Source organism: Carya illinoinensis, chromosome 4, assembly GCF_018687715.1.
Source record: "Carya illinoinensis cultivar Pawnee chromosome 4, C.illinoinensisPawnee_v1, whole genome shotgun sequence".
NCBI classification, from domain to species: Eukaryota; Viridiplantae; Streptophyta; class Magnoliopsida; order Fagales; family Juglandaceae; genus Carya; species Carya illinoinensis.
In genome coordinates this window covers 8,139,867-8,150,404 of record NC_056755.1, presented here as the reverse complement: position 1 = coordinate 8,150,404, position 10,538 = coordinate 8,139,867, and the positions used below count along the sequence as shown (strand labels likewise).

The following is a 10,538-nucleotide window of genomic DNA, read 5'->3' as shown; positions in this document are numbered from 1 at the left end:
CCAAAGTGCATGCATCACTATTTCATGATCATCACTCTTACATATTGGACACTTTGAGTTTTTTGTTATTCTCCTTAAGAACAAATTATTTCTTATGGCTAATAACTCCTTCATAGCTTTCCACATGAAGAGTTTGAGTAAACTGTCCTTTTGTTGTGCACCTCCATATCATTTTGTCTTTAGAGTTCAACTTACTTATTGGTATGTTGCAGATATGATCCACCTCTTATTGCTTGAAGATTCTCTTTATCAACTACTCATCCCATTCCCTATTAGAAATCAACTCACTGAATTTTGCTTCTTTATCCAGTATGGAGCAAGGAGATTGATTACAAAAGGATGAAGGTGTTGGTAGCCATTTCTGCCCCCAAATCCTTATGCTATTCCCATTCCCAACCCTCAATCTTAGACCTTCTTTCAATAGATTCATTTCTCGCCACACACTCCTCCATATAAATGAAGGCCTGTGTCCCAATTTTGCATTAAGCAAGTAAAATGAGCTGAAGTACTTCTCCTTAAACACCTTTGCTACCAAACTCCTTGGATTTTGTAAGAACCTCCAGTCTTGTTTGGCCAACAAAGCCATGTTGAAGCACTCTAGGTCTCTAAAGCCCAAAACTCCTCCCCCTTTTGATTCTCCAAGTTTTTCCCAGCTACACCAATGAATGCTACTTCTTTTTGTCTGAGTAGTACCCCACCAGAAGTTTGCCATCAATGAGTGTAACTCCTTACACAGGTTTTTTGGAAGTTTGAATACACTTATGGTGTATGTTGGGATTGATTGTAAAACTACCTTGATCAAGACCTCCTTACCTACTGATGACATAAATGAATTTTTCCAATTGTTGACATTTTTCCACACCTTTTCTTTGATACCTCTAAATGTGTTTTACTTGGATTTCCCTACTACTGGGGGTAAACCCAAGTACTTTTCATAACTATCTTTCATAATTGTGCCTCCTAGCTCCATGATCTTCTCTTTTTCTCCTATCCTTGAATTCGAGCTGAAGAAAACTATTGTCTTCTCCTTATTCAAAAACTGCCCTGATGCTTTTTCATATTTATGTAATAGCTCTTGGATTTTCACCCACTCACCTGCTATAGCCCTCCTAAATAAAATGTAATCATCTGCAAAAAGCAGATGATTTACACGTGTTCCACTCCTTGCTACAGTTACCCCTCTTATACTTCCCTTCCTGTCTGACTGGTATAACACTGAACTGAGGCCCTCAACACACATTATAAACAAGTATGAGACAAAGTTTCACCTTGTCTCAAGCTCCTCATTGGATGGATCCTTGACCCAGGACTACCATTGATTAAAACAGAATAACTCACAGTTGAGACACATTTCATTATGATATCAATCCATTTCTTGCAAAATCTCAACTTCCCAATGACAGCCTCCAAGTAACACCACTCGATCCTATCATAAGCTTTGGACATGTCAAGCTTAATAGCCATGTTTCCCACTTTGCCATTTTTCCTAATTTTCATGGTATGGAGCACCTCATATGCCACCATTATGTTATCATTGATCAATAAAAGCACTTTGGTTGGGTGAAATTACTTCATTTAGAAATTTTTTTTCAACCTATTTGCCAACACTTTTGACATGATCTTATAAGCTACATTACAAAGGCTAATTGGCCTGTAATCATTGGCCACTCTGGATTCTTTAACTTTAGGAATGAGTACTATAAAAGTATGATTCATAGAGGGGAGCAGAGAATAACCATTGAGCCATGACAGGACTGCTTCATCACCTACCACTTGCCAATGCTTTTGATAAAAGCAAGCCCCAAACCCGTTTGGTCTAGGGGATTTCAATGGGGCCATTTGTTTGAAAGCTTCCTCAATCTCACTTCTAGAGAAAGGTTTTGATTAACTATTGTTCATATCATCTGACACACAAGGTAGTACCTCCCTCAAATATTCATCAATATCATCTACACTTGGGGCTGAGGAAATAAAAAGTTTCTGAAAATAGTTATTGAAAACCTTTTCTTTCTTCTCTAGACTAGTTTGCCACACATTATGATCATCAAAAATCTGCTTGATATTCTTTTTCCTTCTTTGGTTAGCAAAACTATGAAAAAACTGAGTGTTTCGATCCCCAAGTTTGTACCAGTCCAGCTTAGCTCTTTGCCTCCACTTCAAATTCTCCATATCTAGGTAGACCCCTATCTCCTCTTGTTCTCTTATCTCCACCATATTGTGATTCCCTTCATTCTCTTGTAATTTTTAAGAATCTCTTTCTCCTCTATTCTCTTGTAGGTTCTTGGTTCATGCATAAGAGAAGAGATCTATGATCTGAACACCTGGTTGCTAGCACCTCTACCCACCCTTCTTTGAAAATCCCTTTCCACCTCAGACTAGCTACTGCCCTATCAAGCCTCTCTTTAGTAAATCTCTCGTCCCCATGCTTATTGCTTTAGGTGCATTTGTCACCTCTCCACTCCTAATCAAACAGACCTCCCATTTCCAATGCTTCTCTAAATCCAGCCATCTATTTCTCCTGTCTTTGTCTACCCTCCATTTTCTCATCATGTGTCACAACTTCATTGAAGTGCCCCATGACACATCAACCAACCTCATCTATAGGTCTCATTGAAGCCAATAATTGCCAAGATTTTGCCTTTAAACTAGAGTCAGGTTGCCCATAGAAACCTATCAGCAGCCATCTCTCATTCCCTTTCTCATTAGTAACCCAAACATTGATGTGTCTATTGGAGTAGTTCATAATCTCCACATCAATCGAATAATCCCAAAGTAACATCAATCCCCCTTTCCTTCCCTCTGGTTCCACTACAAAACAACCCTCAGTCCTTACTCTTCTTTTTATCCTGTCACTTTTCCCACTCCTCAACTTTGTCTCCATTAAGAAAATCACATTTGGCCTCTTCTCCCGTCTGGCAAAGGTTTTGAACTGTCCGAGAGTCGCCAAGTTCTCAGTAGTTCCAACTAAGTGTTTTCATAATATGTGATGGGGCTGTTCACCAGCCTCCACCAAATCTTGTGTTGCCTCAAGCACCTCACAGTAGATGCCTTTTGCTTTTTTCCTCTCTGTTTCCTCATCCTTTCCATCACCAACAGGTCTAAACAATCTCTTAGATAAGCTTGACACATCTTGATGGATAGCCCTGCCACCTTGCTCTCTTGCTCTTCTCTTCCATGCCCCTTTGGTTAAAACCTTATCCCTTATCAAACTTTTACTTTTTTCATCCATTCTTTTACCAACCTCATTTCCTCCCTCACTTCCTCAGCCAACTGTTCTTGACTCTCTACTATATTTTCATGACTTTCTTTTCTACTATTCTCCCCCTCACTAACATTTTTTATAATTCCTTGACATGAACTCCTCTCTACCTCACCTTCTATACATGACTCTTCCTCTCTCTGACCTTCATTCAACTCCTGCACAAGTTCTCTCTGACCCACATCCTTCTCAACTATTCCTACAGATTGTCCCCTTTCCCCTTGACTGACTACTTCTCTTGTCAGGTTTCTTTGGTCCCACCTCCAATATTTACTCACACCTTTCTTGAATATTTTTGCTCTCACCCTTGCCCTCATCCATACACCAAATTGGGCCTCTCTCTCCTCTTTCCCCATACAATCTGCCTCTCAATGGATAATACATCCACACTTGAAACAAAAGTGTGGGAGCTTCTCATATTTCACAGGAATCCAATGAGCCTTCCCTTTTATAGTAATAGTTCTTCCCCTTGCCAATGGTTTTTTCAAATCTAGTTTTGTTAAAATACTCAGAAAGGACCCCTACTCACTTCCATCATCTTGCGTCTCCACCTCCATAACCCTACCTATTGTCTCCCCCAGAATCTCCCCTCTCTCCTTGTCCATATACGCTAATGGTAGTTCGTGTAGTTGAACGCACATCCTTTCTCTACTAAAATCCATCTTCTGCAGTGGGATAAAACCATCTAACTACATTATTACGAAAATCAGGTTGTCAAACAACCATGGCTTGCCATCAAGTATGTGCTGCTTATAAGCTTGGTTGCAAATGTTATCACGAATGTGTTTGTTCCCACCTCCTGAAACTGAGCCTTTCTACTAATTCTCCACACTTTAGCCATGGTATTTTCTATCACCAGCTTGCTTATGCTTCTCTCGATCCAAACCTTCCCTACCAGATTGTAATCTCCCTTGTATTTTAGATCCTTTGGTATCTCATCTCCCAAATCAATACGTTGAGTCTCTTCCTCTATCAACTTCAAAAGTTCCCACCTATTCTCTAATTCATTCATTCTTTCCCCTCCCTTCCTCCTATCCCATCACCACTTTCTCCCCTTCCTGCGCTATTAGAAAACTACAAAAATAGATGTCACTCCACTTCCACCAACATACCGCCACCACCAAGTATTCCAAAGCATCCCTTAGAAAAAACATTATGCACGCCCTTCACCTCTATGCCACCTTCCAATACTGTTAGAATATTCATGGACCCCACTTCACGTCACTCCCCTTCCTTAGAGAAAAAGAGAGAGAGAGAAGACTCAGCTTTCCTTTCATGAAATCTGCCATTCCATTGCCTTTTCTATATGTATGCTAAACATCAAAAGTTAGAAATTTGTTAATTTCAAGTATATCTTCCCAGAGATACACATATCTACAAGGAGAGCTTTTCTTATCTTTATATCAGTTAACTACAAACAAAACATTTGATTCAACAATGAGGCCATAAAAGCCCAGTTGCTAACATAAAGAGATGCCAACTTAAAATATAGGATGTTCTGCAAAAACATTTGTACCAATCCCCAAATAACTGGAAAAGTGATGTATGAGACTATAGTGATCATGAAGGATCCCACCACAACCAGCAAATTCCGGTTTGCCCTTTGTCCATCAATATTGAGTTTTATTCTACTAGTAGGAGGATTAACCAACGAACCAATTTGAGCTTTTGTGTTTTAGTCTTCAATAAAGGGCTTCTTAAGAGATTTAATGTAGAGATTGCACCATGTATGGATATGTGCTTTTATATTTTAATCATCAAATTAAGTTCTTTCAACCATTTCACAACTTTTCAAATAATGCATGAGGCTGGTTTTATCATACCTTCATACTTGGCTACGTTTATAGCAAAAAATAATTCCCAGAGTATCAACCAGGAAATTTATTGAGCTAGTAAATGAAGCTGATTTGAACCATGAAAAACCGGCCACCGAGTGAGCAACTTATCTCTTTAGCCCAAGGTAGACAAGGTTGAGCTGCCAAAAATTTGAGAGAAATGAGACCAGACAAATATAATTAAGGAAACAATCATTAAAAATATGTAAATCAGACTCAATAGCCTCACATCCACAACTACATTTTAAAGCCAAGCTTATGCCACATTTTTGGATATTAAAGTCCAAAGCTAACCCGTTATTCCACAATTTTTAGACAAAGATAGATATCTTTGGTGAAAGAATTTTGCTCCAAATATACTTTGATGCAGAAAACCAAGGATGGTGAACTCTAAGAATATCCCAAGCTGACTTCGCAGTAAATTTTTCATCATTTGTATGCTTCCAAAATCGAACATCATCGCCACTTCTTAGTTTGATATTGAATCTAAGAATTTATCAACATATGATTTTATAGTGCTTCAAGCTTATCCCTCTGTCAACCAGCAACATAGATATTTTATTTGAAGCTTTGACGTAGAGATAGAAAAACCCAAAGAGGATCCATCACCCATCTAGTTATCATGCTAGAAATATAATGAGCCACTTCTAATCTTCCATTGATTTTCAAATTCTATAAAGGCCAAATTAACACATATAGACTTCCATATATGAGAGTGCCCTTGTTTAGATGAAATTGAATTTAGAAACACAATATTGGAGATATACATCTATCTCATATAAATAGCCCAAAGAGAGGTCAAATTTACGAGATTCCAATCAAGTTTGCATTGCAAAGCTTTTACAACATATAAATTCCTTATGTCCACGCCACCCTCTTCAGCCTGCTTACTTATCTTTGCCCAGGATATCCATTTTTTTTAAATGTCCTTCCCATTCCCCCTAAAAGAAAGATGCAAAATCTTGCAGAATTAATCTAGCACCTCTTTGGGAGGGCATATTACAGAAATAATATGCACTGGAATAGAAGATAATATAACCATAATCAAAGCTATTTTCCCTCAACAAAAGCTCCCTGTTGAGGAGAGACTAGTCTAGGCAATAAAGGGGCCTTGTTGCAAGAATCTTTGAAATTACTTTGTATAAAACTTGGAATAAGCTTATTGGCCGAAAATTGGCAAAAGTGACTGCCTCATCAACTTTAGTGATTAATGTAATGAATGAATGCTAGAAAAAATTAGTAAAAGGACACCACTATAGAAAGCCAGTACAACATCCCATACATCATTGCTAACAAAGTCCCAGCAAGTAGAGAAAAAAACGGATGAGAATCCATCTAGTCCAAAAGTTGAGTCAGCTAGAATGGAGTCAACAACAACTCCTTCTAAAGTGGGTGGCCGCAACGTGTACAAATTGTCATCATCATTAACCAAGTGTGGAATAACTTGTATAATTTCAAAGCAACGTGAGATATGCTTTGAGCCTAAATGAATTTGAAACAAACTAATTGCAGCATATGGTATATCACCATGATTGGTAGAAACCATTCCATTAGACAAGGTTAGAGAAAAAAGAATCTTGACGTTATCCTTTTATATAAAAGCATCTAATGAAAGAATCTCAAATTTCTATCCCCTTCTTTGAGCCAAGTGATTCTAGACTTTTGCTTGTAAAAAATTTCTTTTTGAAGCAAAATTTGATCATATTCAGATTTTGACTCTTGCAAATGACTTAAATTAGCCTCTGAGTTTGATGATTGTAATGTTGATTCAGGCAATTGTATACTATCCCTAAACTCAGACAGCTTATGAAAAATACCAACAAAAACTGAAGCATTCAAATTCTTCAAAGTTGTCTTCAACCTCTTCAATTTAAATGCCATCCTACTTAAACCAGTCTTATGACAAACTCCAGAAAATTTGGGTAAGTTATCCACATGATCTTTTAGAATTTAAAAGAAGAAGGGCGTAGCTATTCTGTCAAGGGGTGGGTAGTGGGGCCCCGCACCCTGCATCCCCGCCCCACCTCCCTCTCCTCATGGGCGAGGTGGACCCCCCCGTCCACCAAATGTGGGTGGTGAGGCCACCTGCCCGGCATCTAGGCCCCTAGCGAGAGCAGGGGGCGGGTAGGGCCCAACCTCGCCCCCACTTTTATATTTATATTTTACAAATTGTGTATATACAAATATATATTACATTTGTTAGACTTCTTCTTAAGAGTGTTAAACTTGTTTACAAGATTGTACATGTATTGCATTAGCCTCCTAAGCCAACCTTTATATAGGAGGCAAAGGCAATACAAGAGTCTTACTTGAGTGATGTGAGACTCAATTACCTAGGAGGCTAATGCAATATAATCTTGTGAACAAGTTTACCACTCTTGTGAACAAGTCTAACAAATTTTAAAATTGATAACATAGTTTTTATATTATTTTTAAATTTTAATTATATAATAATTTGGGTTTAAAAAAATATTTTTGGACAAAGAAATAACTTTCAGGCCCAATTGGATATCAATACACTTGAAGTGGGTGGGGGGAGGGTGGATGGGATGTCCGTCCCCTTCCCTCAGCACCGGAGCGCCCCCCCCCCCACGGGCCCACCTCCCAAGGGCAGGGTGCAAGGGTGGAAACACCACCCCCCCCCCCCCCCCCCCCCCGGCATATGCGAGTATTACCCTTTTTCAACCCCCTTATTTTCAATCAACATATGGCAATGATATGAATGTAATCATTCCAGGCGTGATAAAACAATATGTGGAAAAGAACCGACCAAGATTGACTAACTAAAGCTCTATCCAATCTTTTCCAAATGAAATGCCCATCTCTTCTGCAATGCCATGTGAATCTAGAGCCAAAGTAAGAAAAATCGTACAGGAAGTTTACCTCAATGAAATTAATAAATTCTTCTTTGGCTATAGTCGACAAAGGAACGCCCCTAACCTTCTCTTGATCATTTTTAATGATATTGAAATCTCCCACAACCATCCGAGATTTATCAATGAATCCCAACCTTGAAAGAGATTCCCACAACTCTTTTATAAGAATAGAGCTGCATTTAGCTTATACAAATCAAAAACCGATATGACAAAAAAAATACTATAAAAAGATGTTTATGAAACCCATTTTTAATAAAATATTAAAATAAAAAATTAATGTAACATGCTAAATATGGATAATACACTCTTTACACCATTGGCATGATATGATTTAATTTGTAAGATATTTGAATTTTATATTTCTTTTGTAAATCATGTTTTGCTATGTCAACGAGATGGAGACTGTGCTTTACACACCAATTTATAAACATAATCTTTTACATTCTATATATGTATAAGGTAATTGAAAACCCAATGATATTCTTGTAGACGAGCAAGGGCTAGTTTGGAAACATAAGTATTCTCAATTATTATCAGATATTTTCAGATATTTCCTTCTTAAATATCACTCAAATACAAAAGACTTTTCAATTTTAAATATCCAACATTTTCATCTAATTATTATCTAATTATTACAATTTTCTCAAACTCCTAAACAAAACATAAAAAACAATACAACTTTTTCAAATTTTAAAAAAAATAATATTCAAATAGTTTTTTAGTTTATATTATTTTTATTTAATTTTTTCTCTTTCATTTTATAAAATCTAATAAAATATCTTAACTCAAAAAGTGGGAGAGATCTTAAACTTTTCCTATATCGAAGAGGATCTTCATGTTTTTTAATTGTGAGATTTTTTAAAAATAATAACACAGCACTCTATGATATCTTCCTACCCATTTTCTATCCTCCAACATTAATATCTTGCAAGTTTGCAACACTATGAAAACAATTTTACTTTTTCTTAGATCATCAAATCATATTTCGGCTTATTCTAAAAGTATTAATCAATGATATGATTAAAGTTTTCTTAAATTAATAAATAACAAAATCTTTAGGTAATATGGAATCTAATTATTTAGAAATCATTTTGCAATAAAGTTATGCTTCTAAGCGGTCGATCTGTTATTTGATGTATAGTAGCCCTCCTTTCACCTCCTACCACATTATAAATCACACAATAATCTAATAGTCTTGATTACACATAATAGCATCATTTGCAAGAGACGTTTCACCCACGAGCCCCTCCCTGTCATCTCTTCCTTCAGAAATTCATCTGCTCGCTACCCTCACTTTCATCTCTTCCGTCTCTTTGCAACGCCGCCCAAGTTCAAAGTTAGTTCACCGCCACCATCTCAATCCGACGCCAACCATCCAATGCCTACCTTGGTGTTCCCACCATCTCACTCACATAGATTTCGCACCACCATCGCCCACATAGATTTCCTCCGCCACTAGTTCCTCTTGCACTCTTAGCCCCTTCGCATCCCTCTAGCACAACTTTGTCCCCTCACACGGCTTTGTTCCCTTCATCCCCTCTCGCACAGTTGCCCTTTCACTTCGCAAGACTATGTGTCTTCTAGCAATATTGAATGCCATGGCAAGAAACATAATGCGTTACACATCCTAGCACGATGATGAATATAGCTCTTGACTATTCCAGTGAAATAAAATTAGGAAAGAGAGAATTTGGTAGATTCGATTCTAGGATCTTGGAACATAAGAATCACATTAACAGAACACACCCATTAAAGTTTGTTAGAAAAAGAAAACATATTTGAATCTCATGGTAGATCATAGCTCATCGAAGATATAAACTGAATGAACTCTTCAATACATCTTAAGAACGAGGGGTAGTAACCAAGAAGTGAACCATAAATTAGCAAAATCTAGAAAAAAAAAATTGAAAAGAAAAAGGTAAAAGAGCCCATGCGCTGAAAGAGAATGATCTGCAGACCATAAACCAAGGGAAAAGAATCTGAATCAACAGAGCATGGGCCATGTGGTGAAAGAATTTGAAACAATGGATGGTTGGCCATCGAAGGTTGAGAGGGAGCTCGAGGAGTTTTTGTCAAAAATCAAAGGAGACTGTCCAGACAATTTCTCACCGACGAAGGTTCTGAGAGGTGGGCGAGAGAGAGATTGGGAACATGGTGGGCTTGGTTCTGATGGGATGGAATGGATAGACAAAAATTAGATTCACAGGTGTTTTGTGAGAAGGGGGAGGAGAGTAAATTTAAAAATCTGATGTTGTGCATCCATATGATAGTTGTGGTGGGAAGCCATGTGTAACTTAGATATTGGCGGGCTGTTAATTCTAGAAAGATGGATGCACCGGTTTTGAGATTCTCTCTTTGCAATATGTGAAGTCAAAATTTGACATCACAAGCATGGCCAATAACTTAGTTGATTACTTCATGCGTTGGAGTACTTCAAACAATCAACTTGAATTAGTTTCTTATATGTTTCATTAATTTCTTAATTTCAAAGTCGTTGATTTGGATCGATCGAAGTGAAGAAGATATTGATTCACATGACATTTATTTTGAGCTACTTCAAACATTTGT

General features: G+C 37.5%; 2 protein-coding genes across 2 annotated transcripts; both read right to left on the bottom strand.

Moving 5' to 3' along the window:
* Positions 1 to 253: 253 nt before the first annotated feature.
* On the bottom strand, positions 254 to 712 carry LOC122306218 (uncharacterized mitochondrial protein AtMg00310-like). The gene has a single exon (XM_043118655.1). It carries the CDS (start codon positions 710 to 712, stop codon positions 254 to 256), a length of 459 nt encoding a protein of 152 aa, XP_042974589.1.
* A 177-nt stretch (positions 713 to 889) lies between these two features.
* On the bottom strand, positions 890 to 1,524 carry LOC122306217. The gene is made up of 2 exons (XM_043118654.1): positions 1,269 to 1,524; positions 890 to 1,128 (listed from the first exon to the last, which is right to left on the bottom strand). Exons 1-2 carry the CDS (start codon positions 1,522 to 1,524, stop codon positions 890 to 892), a joined length of 495 nt encoding a protein of 164 aa, XP_042974588.1.
* Positions 1,525 to 10,538: the final 9,014 nt, after the last annotated feature.